This window comes from Notolabrus celidotus, chromosome 17 (genome assembly GCF_009762535.1).
Source record: "Notolabrus celidotus isolate fNotCel1 chromosome 17, fNotCel1.pri, whole genome shotgun sequence".
In the NCBI taxonomy this organism is placed as follows: Eukaryota; Metazoa; Chordata; class Actinopteri; order Labriformes; family Labridae; genus Notolabrus; species Notolabrus celidotus.
The window spans coordinates 9040808-9056501 of NC_048288.1; the positions used below are offsets into that span (position 1 = coordinate 9040808).

Sequence of the window (15694 nt, forward strand, 5' to 3'; positions counted from 1 at the left end):
ACTCATACTTCTGCTGCCTGCAGACAACAGCTAACTGCGTGGGCAGAAACAAGTACTATGATTATTTTACACATTTTCTTCATCGTGGAAACATGAAAGAATGTGTTTGTTCACTGTGCACGCATGCATCAGCAGTCCTATGTTAGTGAATGGCATTTCCAGAGGGCACCTGGCCTGCCGACACGCCCTCTCCTTCATTGAGTTTGTATTTCCTGTTTGGGTGAGGGGGGAGGTAGTACTGGAGTAGTGTTTCCCACTTCCTTTCCTTGTCCTTGTGTGCCTCCAAACAATGAACCACAGAGTGCCCAGCCAGGAAACACTGATCAAACACACACTGCCCACGATTCTGGTTGAAAATCCTCTGCATCAATCACGCATTTGCACAGCTTTACACGCATATTGTGTGAACATATGGAAGAGAAAGCTGGCTTGAAGTTTCTGTTTTCTGCCCAGTTTACAGACGCACAACACAGCTGCAGGACTAATGACCGTAATGTATGTCTGTGAAGCGCCAGATGCAACACGTTGACCAAACAGGCTGCTGAGAGTTACTGCTTGTTTTATGAGGGAACCTGGTTTAAGGACATTTCAGATCAGGTCAAATAAAAGCAGCAGGTGAGAGATAGTGATATGAAGGGTCAAATCGATCAGTTTCACAGGGAACGGTTGTTTCAACTTCAATCTAATATGACCGATGGATTTTGAAATTCATATTTAGGACAATGAGTAGTTGGGCATTGTTTTAAAGATAGGAGGAAGCATAAGAGAAGCAGGAGGGAAATGTGTGCTTAATATGACAAGCAACAAACTGTGTTTCAACCCTTAAAGACCAAGACCATTTTGGGGGCGCTAGACTCTCCTGAATTTATTTTGAATATGCTGAATGAGACAAATGTGGTATCAATGGAAAGCTGGGAATGTCCACTGTAACTGTGTTTTTAAAGCTTGTTGATAGGATTCGCGGTTCAAAAGTTATCAAACATTCAAGAACAAGTAGCCGCTGTCGGCTGTCTAGGTCTAAGGGTTAAAAGTTGGACTTAAAACAGCCGCAGGACTCGTACTGTAAAACTTGAAGAACCCTGGGTGTCCTAGTGTGAATGTCTGGACTGATGAAACAATGAAGATTTCATCACATGAGCACATGTTAGGAAGAGTTACTGCTGGGAGAAGGGCAGCAGAGATTTGGGGTCGATGTTAAATTGAGGTTACTTCAGATCTGTGCTGTGAATGATGTTCTGCATATCCCATATCCGGGGTCATGTGTTCATGTTTGTCACAAACGTCTTTGACTCACATACGACAGATCTGGACACAAACAAGAAAAACATCTGCTTTCAGTTTTGCAAATTTGGCCACTTCAATCATGGAACTGCACATCTACATATGTTGTTCATACTGTGCTCATATATATGCAGCCACTCACTCATGAATATGGGCCCCATGTGTCTCCATCTCCTTTACAACCGTGGTGAGTTTGTAAAGAAGTTTCTGGTAGGCGTCCAGCGTGAGCAGGTCTTCCTCTCGGAGCAGGAAGCGAAGGCCGTGACCCTCTGTCCTGCCCAGGCTGTGACCCGACGGGGCGGCCATGGTTGTGATGGTGTGCTGGACGTTAACCATGGGGTTCAGCTTACCTGAGAGGAAACAGGAGTGGAGAAAGCAAAGCACGAGTCAAACATCTGAAACAGCAGATTTAATAATTTCTCTCTGCTTCAACGTTTTCCTCACCCTGCTCTGCACTGCTGCGTGCTCCCTTCTCCAGCGTGTTCTTCCTGTTATCCAGCTGCACACCAAAGGCACTACCTAGAGAGGTGGTGGTCTTCGGGTAGGAGACCTCCATCACATTTATATGGCAGTTTGTAGGGCAGAAGTCACTGCTGTGGAGGGGGGACACCTTGGCCTTCGCCTGCTTGAAGGTGGGCCATGCTCTGTTCTTCAGCACCCGAGCAAACTATGAAACAATGGGAAGGAAAAGAAGATACAGCTGGTGAAAAGGCAAACTGCCAAGTTACATTTGTGAGGAAAATGGGTCGAGATCATGTGTTATGGAGGCCTTTACAGCAGGGGATGCAGCGCCATGATATGACTGATTTGTAGGTTTTTAGATCAATAGTAATCAAAGCGAGGGGATCTTTTAGAACAAGCAGGCTGGAAAGTTTAAAATGACACAGCTGGTGTGTTCCTGACCTGCACACCAATAAAAGGCTCCATTTGAAACACATTACAGAATATGTGTCAGCTAAACGCTCTGTTTAATATCACATCTTTACAGCTGGCTGAATAAGATTTAACACGCGTTACTAAATATTTTCTTCATTCTTCCTTTTTCATGTCGCAGCTCAAACGTTAACCTCGAAAGGAAGACACAAGACAGACACAAAGCAGCTTCATTGTTCACACATGTGAAGGAATCTAGACCTTAACGTCAACATTTATTCCTGAGGTTGGTATAAATTGAATTAAACCTGTGTGCATCATCATATTGTAGATTATATGATAACGTTGTTTGTGTTTCTGTGTTTGTGATTTGATTTGCAGCCTCCAGAAAGCCGCTTCATGTTTTGAGTTTGCAGCAGAGGAACTGTGGTTTTCCTTTTGTGACAGTGATATAAAATAAACTTTCCACTGACAATCATGTTACTCTAAATTTAATAAAGATGCTATGATCTTCTAGAGCTCTTAAACCAGTGCAAGCATTCTTCTGGGCAACTTCATGACATGGACTTTCTATAGAACCGCCTCCAGCAGGCCCTGCTCTGCGAGGAAATGTCCAGAACATGCCACGAGATAGCATCTCCATGTTAAACACAATACACAGGAAGTCTACAGGGCTGCGTGGATCCAATAGAGCTGATACAGAAGATCACAAACACATTTTTTGGGAACATTTGGTTACACTTTCCTTGAACTCTTCATCACAAAGCCTGTATCCTGTCCCAAACAGAAACCAGCAGATGCTTTTTAATCTATCGGATACATTTTTAGCAACTTTGGCTGTCTAGACTCACACAAATTGGATGTTAAGTAAGTAAGGATGCTATAACACACATGTCATCTCTATTATCTAAGATAGTATGAAGTTGCTGCTCTAAGGAAGATGACAAACTCCAGATGGACCGTGAGCTGACCCTCTCTTGAGACCATCTCTTCTGTCTCTAGAGGTTTTCCTCTTCCAGGCCTCGGGTCAACATCTCTCCTTTTACCACTCTCTCATCCGTCTCTCTGTCCCTTAATGTCAGCTCTCTCCTCTTTCATCCCTCATCTCTCTCTTGACTCTGTGCCCCTTTTCTCTCTCTCTCTCTCTCTCTCTCTCTCTCTCTCTCTCTCTCTCTCTCTCTCTCTCTCTCCCTCTCTTTCTCTCTCCCTCTCTCTCTCTCTCCCTCTCTCTCCCTCTCTCTCTCTCTCCCTCTCTCTCCCTCTCTCTCTCTCTCCCTCTCTCTCCCTCTCTCTCCCTCTCTCTCTCTCTCCCTCTCTCTCCCTCTCTCTCTCTCTCTCCCTCTCTCTCTCTCCCTCTCCCTCTCCCCCTCCCCCTCCGTTCTCTCCAGGGGTCTGTGCGAGGAATGCTCCGGTGCAGGAGGGGGGAATCTTACACAACAAACGTCCCGGCTGTGGCTGTGCGGAGCTATTTATAAGTGACTGGTAATTAATCCAAGACCCGCTCTCATGTTGAGTCAGATCTTTTCCTATTTCCCGTCTCACGCACACTTGCACGCATCGAGATGTTTGGCCTATAGACACACGCTTACAGATGTGAATGAAAAGTGATGAAAATTCTCTGGCTCTGTCAACAAACAGCTGTGAGCTTATTATAAACAGAGCTCCAAATTAGACTTCATGTTGCACACACATTCACAAACTCAATGACAAGTTTGCGAGTCAATGACAGAAATGTTGACTAAATATTTCTGCTCCAATTGCAGGTCAATGAGAGCTGATTACATTTTAACACAACAGCCTGCACATGCTGACACTTGTGTTTAATTTGTTCTCAGTGTGTCATGTGTTTGATGCTAGCTGAGTTGTTGATGTTGGTACAGCAATAAAACAAGCAATCATCATCGTGTGTTCTTGTACGATTTCAGCGTGTTTCCTCATTTTGGTTCTTTAAAAAAGCACAGCTGAGTTTTTTAAATCAAACTCAAGGCTAAATCTGCAGATAACTCCATGAGCGGAGCCTCCTTTGCTGAAGAAATCCATCCCATTTCAAGCTCAGATTCACAAAGGAGACTGTGATAGTGCTATTCAAGCGCTAAAATGCTCATATAGTTTTGTGGCTCAGTGCACCTTGCTCTTGTTTTGGGTCTGATCGTTTAGAGGATTACAGGAAGGGAGTTCCTTCCAGTTTATAGTGATGCTCAGACTCGACAGGTGTGACTACAGTTTCACCTTCTTTAATATAACTTCTAAACCAGCAAGAGCAGGCCATAGAGATAACACAACAGTGCCATCCTCACCCTGTATATTAGCTCCAGGGTGTGTCGATTCAGCTAGGACTGTGTCATAGCCCCTGAACAATTTGACCCCTATTATAAAAGTAATGTCAAAGTCTTCATTTCAAGACCACATCTAAACATCATTGTGTTTCTTACTTTACAGTAAGTGTGGCACCTATTATTATACACTATCAGTCAATAGTTTGGGCACACCTTCTCATTCAATTATTTTCATTTATTCTAATTGTTTTCTACATTGTAGATTAATACTGAAGACATCAAAACTATGAAATAATATGATTTTACCATAATCTGAATTAAAACAGTAGTCAAATAGGGCTATCCATTGTGTACTAACCCTACCTCTGAACAACACAACTGATGGTCTCAAACACATTAAGAAGGCAAGTCATTCTACAAATGAACTCTTGACAAGTCTCATGTTAATTAGAAACCATTCCAGGAGACCACTTTATGAAGCAGACTGAGAGAATACCAAGAGTGTGCAAAGCTGTCATGAAGGAAAAAGGGGGCTACTTTACAGAATCTAAAATATAAAACATATTCTGGTTTGTTTAACAACTTCTTGTTCATTAAATGATTCCATATGTCTTCTTTCATAGTTTTGATGTCTTCAGTATTAATCTACAGTGTTTCAAATAATTAAAATAAAGACAAACCCTTGAATGAGAAGGTGTTTCCAGACTTTTGACTGGTAGTGTATATATCACATATGTTCACTCCGAATGCACCTGAGCTGTTAGCATCGCTTTATAATTGTGTCAACTGGGGTTTGTTTTAAAATGAGGCTCACACAGAGTGGGCGATGTTGTCCTGAATGTATGCATCATGAATCATCTAAATGGGTACAGTAGTAGCATAGCAACTATTCTGCCGCTCAGTTTAACACTTTCAGAATAAGAGAGTTTCTTTAGTGACATTTCACAGATTTAGCCCAACAACCCTTCTGTGAATTTTCCCCCAAGTATGCAGGGGAGGTTGTCAGAAATACTCTGTTCAAGTGTATATACAGTTGGAATCATTCTTGAAGGACTAGAGCTACTGATTAGGATCGAACCTATAAATCTGAAAAAGTGGTAAATCCACAACAGTTGCATACTCTTTTTACATTCATACAAAGGTGTAGGTACCTTTCTATAGTTGGTGATACGCCGGTTGATGTGCTCCATCCTCTCACCACACATGGCGCTGAAGCGTACCTGCAGCTCCTCGGGGATCACATCACAGCTGAAACTTAACCTGCTGCACATCTGCACCAGCGTGTCATCATTACGCGCCAGTGCCTCCAGGATCTGGTCAGAGGGAGGGCAAGTGAAAAAGCAGGGATGATTAACTGATAACCAGATGCCTCTTAAAGCCCTCCTGGAACACCTAATGGGATGTAAATGAGCAGCGAGCTGTTTATCTTTGATATTCAACATAACATTTGGCTGCAGGGCTGATTCCTCTACAACATTTTACGAGCAGCTTCTCTATGATAGCTAAAACGTCCATGTGCTATTCATAAATCCACAGAGGAGAAGCCAAATTTCAATTCATATATTGAATGTATGTAGACTCTGACTTTCCAGATCAGATATTAGATACGAAGGAGAAAAGAGACACAAATCTCTGAGCTGTTTTAATGAGATGCCTCGTGGAGGGAAGAGAGGAAAGCAGAGGAGGAAATGTAATCACAGGAAGAGACTTAGTGATATTAAAACTCCACATCACACGGATCTCAGAGGATATCATGGACTGCCGGGGCACATGTTTATAATAACACTAAAATTGCTTTTACTTTTGAGGAATGGGAAACTGCTTATCATCAGGGGGATAAGTTTTATTTTAATGCGTGTCAATGGGTTTCATAGAAGGGGGTGCTTTAGTACTTTAAAACATAAGAGCTGTAAATCCAGATCAGTTTAAGATGTGAATGTAACCTCTGCTCTCTGCTAATTTCACATGAAGAGAGATGTTGCTCATTATGGGATAAGGCAGAGAGATGCTGCCACATGTGTCTCTTTGTCTGAGTGGATCCTCTTTCCTCTGTGTGTCTTAAATCAATAATGATCATTCTGTGAGTGTCGCCGCTATGAGGTAAAAAGCATACACTTAAACAGCTGGGAACTAACAAGACTGAAATAAAGCTGTCACTTACAACTAACCTCAAGCCTCCCAGTCCACACAGCAGGGGAGCTGAGGGCTCGATCTGCGTGCATGTACGGATGTAAATAATCCCATTGTGCAATTAAAACCAAACATGATGAGAAATACTTAAACACAGTTCTCTTGAAATATTAATGAAAATCTTTCAAAGATAATAATGAAAACTGAAAGCGGTGACTTGGGGAACAGAAGCCCTGTCATGTTTTTTTTTAAACTACATTGTTCTCTGTTATGATACAAAGCTTAGCTGTGAGGTGATGAACACCAACAGCGCTCTTCATCACTTAAAGAGTAATAAAACCACTCAGTCTCTTTCTCTAACATTTATCCACCGACACCTTGGATCAAAAACAGTCAACATAATGTCAGGGTGTAAACAACGACGTGTTTTCAGATGATGCTGAATGTTTTTGAGACGGATAAGTTCCTGGGAAAGTTTTGTTTGAGCTTCTCAACTAATGATCTTTGCTTTCACTGTAAACACAAGGTGGCTATTTGATGATCTAATGATGTTATATTTTTGTGTTGTAAGGCAGGCAATGTGCCTCATTTTATCATCTTATTACTTCAACATCAGCCAATTAGAGAGAAGAAAATAAATATATCAAATCCAGAAACCAGGCTAAATTTCAGGGCAAAAAAACCTGTGTACCTTACCTGTAGATATCAGCTAACATCAGCATTCAGTCAATTCCTAGACAGTAGCTATCTGACATTGCTGTTGGTTGGGACTTTTTAGTATGAGTGAATACCTCAGGTAGCTGAATAACAACATTAGCTGTTGTCAACGGTATTTACTTCCTAGCTAAAATCTGTTTTGCTGGTGTGATATGGTATAGATATGAAGTGTAGTGAATCAGTAATATTTTAATTATTTTCCTCTACTTAAAGGTGCAGTTGGTGAAAACTGAACATATTTTGTGCTGTGTTTGGAGAAATACCCATCGGCATTCATCAGTAATTTCAGTCATTTAAGATTATGGCGAAATCCCTGTGTTTTCCAATGCCTCTGTATCCAGCAATGTTTTCCTCTTGATCTGTTACCAAAGACCAATCAGAGCTACCCTCCGACCCTCCATCCTGATTGGTTGAGTGGCAGCCCCTGAAGCCGACACTGCTTCCTCATAGAACTTGACAACTAGTAAACGAACAAAGTTTGTTGCAACAATGATGGACAGAGGAGGGCCTTTAGATTAACTTCCAATTCCTCCTTTGGCCATGACCGCATACACAAGCAAAAAACGGTGAAGATACCTAAGGGCTTGTTGAGAAGCAGTCATCTAAGAGGGGAACAGAGCTAGAAATAAGCCATGCATCAACATCCGAACTGCGTATGGTAGTCACTTTGAGATTTAGAAAATATGAAATCCGGTGGTGACCATACTACTCTTGTACTGGACAGGTATCTCCACATAGAAAACATGTTCAGTGAATGAGTAGTTCAGTGGCAAGTTTCAACCCTTGTAAACAACTCTCCATATCACAATCTTTCATCGTCTGATCCTAAAATTGCCTCTGAAATTAACTAGCTAGTAAAGAGCTAACAGATCTGTCAGCTAGCTAAGTCTAATTGTACTTTACATTTTCAACATGTGTAAACTTGTAACACAGCAGTAACGTATTAAAATTCCATGAATCCTTTCTACCATTAGTGTAACATCAAAGGAAAATAGCCGCCATGTGAAATGGGAAAGAAACCATAATGTTGTCCAACAGCCTAGCTAATGTTGTTTTTAGCTGGTAAGTGATTCAGTGGATACGGTTTAAATTCCTAGCTTGGTTACAGTTAACTATTCATCATGATATCAGCCATCAAAACCTACTTTAACTCAACATTTCTGATCTTGTTGAACTGGAACAAAGATGTAAAGCCTTAATAACACATTTTAGCATCTTTAGTGACATGGCCATGGATGAACTTTGTGTAAATATTGAGATTTGGAAAGAATATATATTATTATATTGATATAAATTTCAAAGATGCACAATCATCATACTAAAAGAATACCTTAGCAGTGAGACTGAAGAATCCTTTGGGTTCGACCATCTTTTCCAGCACGTGACACTTGATTCCCGCCGTGCTGTCATACTCGTACATCACTCCGTACTCCAGGTGGACATTGTCTACTGTCAGACTTACATGGTCCTTCTTTCCATCTATGATTGCTATCGTGTTGAATTTGTCCATCACCTCTGTGGTTGCAGAAAAACAAGAACACAAAGAAAGTAGAGGAGACAGTTCTCTGTTAAATTATAAGTAAATGTGTGAGAACACAAGCACAAGTCATAAAATGCCTGTTCTGATCATGTTCTGTGATCAGCACAAATTATCTCTGTGTGTTTACCACAACAACAGTGTTTCATCATCAGAAACTCTTCCTTGTAGGAGGTCGTTGACTACAAAATCTGCAGCTCGTTTAATTGGAGGACCCCACAACCCCATACCCCACATGGTATCCCTCCATCACCCCAAAGAAATGACGAGAAATTACAAGAGTTAGCACACCCTACGCTAACTCAGTGACTTAATACAGCATTAAATCCTGCTGCAGAGCTGTTTGCTATGAAAGGAATAGCTTTCCTGTTTTAATTTCTCGGTGGGATCCATAAATTGTAGGGGAGAATTAACACTTGATGAGCCAGAGGAGGCGGCTGCGCTCAGACTAACACAGTCCAGATGAGTCTGTTTGGAGCTCCGTCTCTGTGTTAACTAGAGAGAGGGCGACGTGTTCGTGTTCCCGCGAACAAGCCTGCGTTACATCAATGGACATCTTGAGCAGAACTTATTTTCCCTCATGGTTAATGCTTGTGTAGATTTGTGTGTGCATGTTTGAATATGTGTGTGTGAGGTTACCTTCTACTTTACACTCGAAGCCGTCTCCGTTTTCCTCTGAGTTTGGTTTCTGGTTAGTTTTCTGGTTGTCCTCCTGAGCGCTTTCACTGTTGTTGTACACCCACTTAATGGTGTCTTGCTGCATAGGATTACAATACATAAATTAGCTCAGAAGTTTCATGAGAATTATTTTTAACTGTCTTTTAAAACTGCTGTCTTTTTGCACTTAAAATGAACCTGACAGGAACATTTGCAGGGACAATTACAAGCAACACGATTCAGCTTATGACTCATTAAAGGTTTAACAGGTGGTGCGTCTTTTTTTTATAGATAGAAAATAAGAGAAAAAATAAAATCTGGACACAGAGAGCTCTGGTTTGCGTGTGTTTGCGTGTGTGTGTGTGTGTTTGGGTTTGAAGCAGCATGTTTAGCTGATTCTGCCCAGATACGGTGTCCAGTGTCACAGTTGGTTTGGCAGAGCAAAGCAGTGAAAAGCCTTAACAAACATATGGGAACATGGCACTTGGTGTGACCGCAAACGCAAACCCATGCCAATCTCATCAACTCACTTTAGCGTGCCGCACAGCCCTGCGTGTGTAAATGTGTGTGTTTGTGAGTGTGTGTGTAAATCTGTCTGTGTCTGTTCTTTCCTCTCCACACCCCAGCCCACAGTGGGTTTTCTGCCAAGGCTACATGCTGTGCCTGCCTACTGGTCTGTGGTCTTCTAGTGTGCCACCACACACACACACACACATACACACAAACACACACACACACACACACACACACACACACACACACACACACACACACACACACACACACACACACACACACACACACACACACACACACACACACAGACAGAGAGGGCGGTTCCCCCGTACCACATGATGTAAACCAGATCTCTCGTAGTGTTGGAACCCTGAAGTGCTTCATTAAGCCTCAACTCCCAGCAGGGCTCAATTATAGTGACACACTACACTAACGCACAACCTTGGGTTTCTATTTTCACACAACCTTCAACAGGTGGACTGAGCATGCATTCTCCCCCTTTACTAAAATCTGTTAGCCATGTCTTTACCACTTTTACCCTGCACCTTTCCCTCCCTCCCTCCCTCCCTCCCTCCCTCCCTCCTTCCCTCCCTCCATCCCTCCCTCTCTCTCTCCCTCCTTTCCTCCAGGGATCTCACCACCCCCAAATCCTTTCCCACCTCTGCCTGTAGCCTGCCAGTCTCCCACAGCAGGCCTGCTGCAGTGAGCCAGGGGTCAGCTGATGGAGCCAAAACTAGTATTATTTCTGAGTAATGACCCAAGACAAGGAAAGAAGGGGTCAGAAAAAGAGAGAGAGAGAGAAAGAGAGTAAATTAAGGTAAATTGAAGCATGGAGGTTTATGTTGTTTTCTCACGGTTGTTTCTTTTCTGCTCTTTTAGAATATCCCACACTTCTCCTCTTTCTAGATCTATTACATAACGTTCTAATCATATAACATATGATTCAGTGGGAATCATGGGAAATGAAAGTGCAACCAAAACATAATTGCGGAGAGGAATTGCTGTTCTGGGAATTTTCTGATGATACACTAAATATTTCCCTTTCCCTCCGGATCAAAACTATTCCTAACCGCAGGATCAAGTTTACACATTTTTCACCCCCCCTGCCTCACCTGTGTGGGCCGTCTGTACTTCCTGCATGCGGTGACATGAGCGATGACGCTGGCATGGCTCTCCTTGCTCACATTGATGCCGTTCACCTTGATGATGCATTGGCCCGGGTGGAGACCAGCTATGGCTGCCACTGTGCCTGGCGTGAGACGGAGTCATGCAAAACAAAATAAAAGGAGAGGCATCAAGGGCAACATCTGCGACAGGTGAATCAGGGTGAAACATTCAGCACTTCCTAAATAACTGTCACATCCTGTACCTAAAATTGGGTTAAGCAACATTCCTTTTTCATCCACGTATTTGCAACTTAGCTTCCTGTTTTGGCAGCCCAAGAGGAGTGTGAGAGAGAGAGCAAGGAGAGATGGGAAGTTGTTTATCTGGGGCAGACGAGGGCCTCTCAGAGGGATGTGATTCAGACCATAAGAGAACTTCAAGGTTTACAGCCATCAGAGGGGAGTGCATGGCAGACTAAATATTCCTCTCCTCAAACAGACACCATGCATACCTCACATTGCAATAAACACAGAAGCTGTACGAGTATTGTAAGAATATGTGACCATAGCGTTTTCACATCTTAGTTAGACAACACATCAACAGACACGTCTACTGTACTTAATAATAGCACAGAAAAACAAGCTGTGGCCAAAACGGTTTATATGACAGGGACTGTTTTGACTGCAAGGACGTGAACTTCTGTGTTTCAAGATATTGTACGATCACGTCTTATTTGGGTCGACTTTTCCTCATGTTTGTCTATCCTTATCTATTTCTGCCTCCTTATCAAGCTGTGATATTGTGCAACAGTCGATACTTTTAACGTCCCCTGACTCGAGGATAAAAAACCTCCACGAAGCAGGGTGCAACGTGCTTTCTCTTTTAATAGGAACAAAAACTAAGAGTACAAAAATAGGGATAGACAAAGCATCAGTGTTAGAGTGACTACTGCCAAACAGGAAACAAGCAGCCAAGCTAGCAGCTGAAGCACAGCAGCGTTTTCAGCCTGGTTGTGATATGCCCTTCATGTTTGTATTAAGCTCTACTTACATTATTCAAAGACTGCAGTCTTAGCGTACTGCTGGTGTGGTAATATTTGCTAATTAACACTAATGTAGATATGGATATCTGAATAATGTTTTAAGGCAATCCAGCTATGAATGAGCCATCGTACCCCAAACATTAAACACCAAACACCAACCCAATGAGGGGAAGAAGAGCTGTTCAAATGCTGGTACCAGTATCAGATACGACTCTGGTATCACCAACAAAAAGCTGTCAGGTTGGAATATTAGCAGCAGTTGTTATGTACATGGCTGTGTGAAGTGCTTGATTCTGATTGATCACTACATAGACAGAGTTCCCAGCGATGGTCTGTTATTTCTTGATGACACTTATTGCTATGAAAACATATCCCTGTGAGGGATAAAGCTCTGATCACAGACTCTGGAGGACTAACTGTGATCTCATCACAGCACAGAGAGAAGTGTTGTTTCATCGACGTAGAGGAGGGCAAGGAAAAGGATTAAAACAGCAGAGAAATGAAGAGGGGAGAGAAAAACTGGAGGCCTCAACAGAGGAATCTACAAAATTCAACATGAAGGAAATACTTAACAGAACACGGCATGGGATGCAGCTGTGTTTAAAGACTGATGGATGAAAAAATAAACTTTACAGATTGACAATGGCGAGGCAGAAATACTCAACAGGAGCGGTGCTGAATAATACGCTCCTGTTCACGTTGTTTGACCTCGCCATTAGAGGAAAGGTTTAGTTCAGTCAGAACCATCAGAATTCATATTTAGCATGCAATAAGTTATGTTTGGTGGTATGGCAGTTCTTGGAACTCCCAGCCCTTCCACATGCCTATGTGGAATGGCAAAGCCTGAGGTGGGGAGAGCACACCTCCCCTGTCTTTCATGTGCATAAACATGAAAAACAAAGACAGGGAGAGCAGCAGCAAAGACCCCGGGGTGAAGAACAGAGCAAGCATCAGTGATAATACATATGACACTGGTAGAACAGACACAGCAGAAAGGAGGAGCTGCAGTGGAGGGGGGTTACAAGGGAAGCAGCTAGAGAATGCAGGCTGACGCAGTTTAACTAGAAGGCACATTTTGCTATTTGCCAATTGGATGTGTAGATGTGATCAGGTGAGCTGTCAGCTGACAGGAGCCGGTGTTAAGATCAGCTGATCTACTGTGGGCCGAGCTTGACTTTGTGGCCTTCCGCTTTCAATCGCAGACTGATAGCAGAGGAATAATAGCTAAGCTAGCTTATTTTAAATGGTTGACTTATTTAAGCAGCAGTGTAATGTGCAGGATAATGTACAGTGAGCTTGTTGTTATCGTGGAGTCCTCTAACAACCTGATCACTATGCATTAGCTCTAACTTAATGTACCGACTGATATCAAGTTAATCAGAGACAATCAACAAGTCTGCATTGCTAACACAGAATGTAAAGTTTGAGAATAGAATAGAATATCTTTATTGTCATTGTGCAGGCACAACAAAACTGAATGCAAACCCAGTCGTGTGTTACAGTAAAGAGTAGCATCAGTAAAAATTGGTTATTAACAAATAAGAGGAAAACAATACTTCTGGTCTAACTAATGTCAGCAATCAGTGTTTTTCCACTAATGATATCTTTATTTTTTTAAGTTTAAATAAAGAGAAATAAAAATAAAGAGAAATAATTTTCTGTCACACTTCTATCAAGCGGGTTCTGGACATCTGCCACTTCTCAAGTTTGGGTACCAGGATGAGGATCTATGAAAAAAAGGTACCTGAACATGTCCTGGGATCACCAAACTCACAGAGGTTGATCATGATCCTCTGGGCACCGTGAACATTAGTGTAAGATGCAGAGCGATGGCCCTTATAGTTCATGTTCATGAGATATTTCAGTATCACCTTAAGTGTCTGAGCGTCGAGCCTGGTTACAACAATACCACAGACTAGAAAGACAAATCTGAAGCAGAGCTATAATCTAGGAGTTTAAAATGGCAGTAATAACGGCTCATATCCAACAACAGTGTAATTATAAAACTCAGAGGAGAGTGAAAATGATTTCATGATGACCCTGAATCTGTTAAACTGCTGTCATCTCTCGCTCTCTCTCAGTTTCTCCGCCTCTAATTGGTATTACCTTCTCCTGCTGACCTCAGACACCGGGAGAGAACCGCTGTTTTGACAAGGTGAAGGGATTAAACACCTTCTACATCATCAGCTTTGTCTCAGGGGATCAGGACATCTACTTAAAACACACAGCAGGGTTCCCAGGCAACCACAACATCAGGCCACACACACACACACACGCACACGCACACACACACACACACAGCACATTTCTCCCCTGCTATCTCACTTAGATTGCTTAAGGAAGAAAACAAGATCCAATTCCCCTGAGAACAAGCAGACAAGGCCACCAATTGTTTTCGGATTGGACCCTATCTTGTGCCAGCTCTGATAGCAGTGAACACTAAACATGCTGTGTTCGGAGAAAATTACTCTGGATGGAGAAAATGCTGAGTGCTTCTCAATCAAACTGAGGCAGAAAAAGACGGTGATTGCACCTAAATAAAACGCTCTTCTATACTTTTATTTGTTCTGTTTAAGTTCTTCGACAGTAGGCGTGCTGCTTTTCCCAACTTTACTCAAGTTTATATTCATGCATCAGTAACATAAAGATAAATTCCTGCATGTGTGAACCTACTTGGCAAAAACACCTGACTTATTCTAATTTGGAAAGCGACTGATAACCAGCTTAATCTCCAGTTTAAGCGACCATCTGAGCAACATGGAAAGAATGAGCTTCAAAATCTGCCAAGTCATGAATACACTCGCTGCCTGATGTGGCAGCTGTTTGCCAGCTGCGACACAATTAACAGTTCGCTCATGGGAGGCCTTTCTCTGATGAGCTCAATTGAAAGAAGAGGCAATCTCATACCTCTCCCGACAGCGTGAACCACCGACGGACCAAATCCACGAATCTGGAAACCCAACCCCTCAGCCGAGTCTGGGATCTTTACCGTCCTGGAGGCAAGAGGAAGGAAAGAGTCCAGCTGAGACAAGAGGACTCTGAGAGAGTGTGTTTGATAGTACAGAGAATCTGACTTACTCTCTTGGCTTGGTGCTAACCAGCACCCTGAGGGGCCCTCTGCTGTTGAAGCACTGCCTGAGGAGAACTTCCACTTCAGAGAAAGGCCTGAGGAACACCAGATCTCCATTGATGGCAAACAACTTCTTCCCCACTTCCAGGCCAGCCATCTTACAGCAGAAGAAAACAGAAGAGAAAAGAAGAGGAGATGATGAAGATGATTGAGAGGAGCTGCAGGTTTTGAAGACTCACTATGAAATGTGTCTTCAGGTTAAAACATCAGCACAGCCTTGAAGTTTCTATACATCCCAAGAGAAGGCAGACGCACTCCAAGTAACAGAAGACAACATGCTCTAACTTTTATCTTTCAGTATGCATCTGGAAAAGGTTGTGGATTTCTTTGACCCACACTGAATTTTTAAAATCAAACTATGCCAAAGTCAATGAAACCCAGATCTTCAAGACGCATTTAAAGCTACTTCAAGGCTGGAGGGAATTACGGGT

At 42.5% G+C, this 15694-nt stretch overlaps 1 protein-coding gene across 2 annotated transcripts in view; it reads right to left on the reverse strand.

Annotated features, from left to right (window-relative positions):
- Nucleotides 1-15694, reverse strand: part of prex2 (phosphatidylinositol-3,4,5-trisphosphate-dependent Rac exchange factor 2) — a 107482-nt gene that overhangs the window by 41009 nt on the left and 50779 nt on the right. For both annotated transcript variants that reach the window (XR_004634516.1, XM_034706250.1), the window contains exons 18-25: nucleotides 15212-15360; nucleotides 15041-15126; nucleotides 11100-11236; nucleotides 9454-9571; nucleotides 8608-8792; nucleotides 5582-5743; nucleotides 1726-1948; nucleotides 1424-1631 (exon numbers count right to left, since the gene is read on the reverse strand). Coding sequence is in view for 1 of the 2 variants with exons in the window: in XM_034706250.1 (XP_034562141.1) it covers nucleotides 1424-1631; nucleotides 1726-1948; nucleotides 5582-5743; nucleotides 8608-8792; nucleotides 9454-9571; nucleotides 11100-11236; nucleotides 15041-15126; nucleotides 15212-15360 (1268 nt within the window). In the remaining variant the exon portion in view is untranslated. The remainder of the gene's footprint in view (nucleotides 1-1423; nucleotides 1632-1725; nucleotides 1949-5581; nucleotides 5744-8607; nucleotides 8793-9453; nucleotides 9572-11099; nucleotides 11237-15040; nucleotides 15127-15211; nucleotides 15361-15694) is intronic.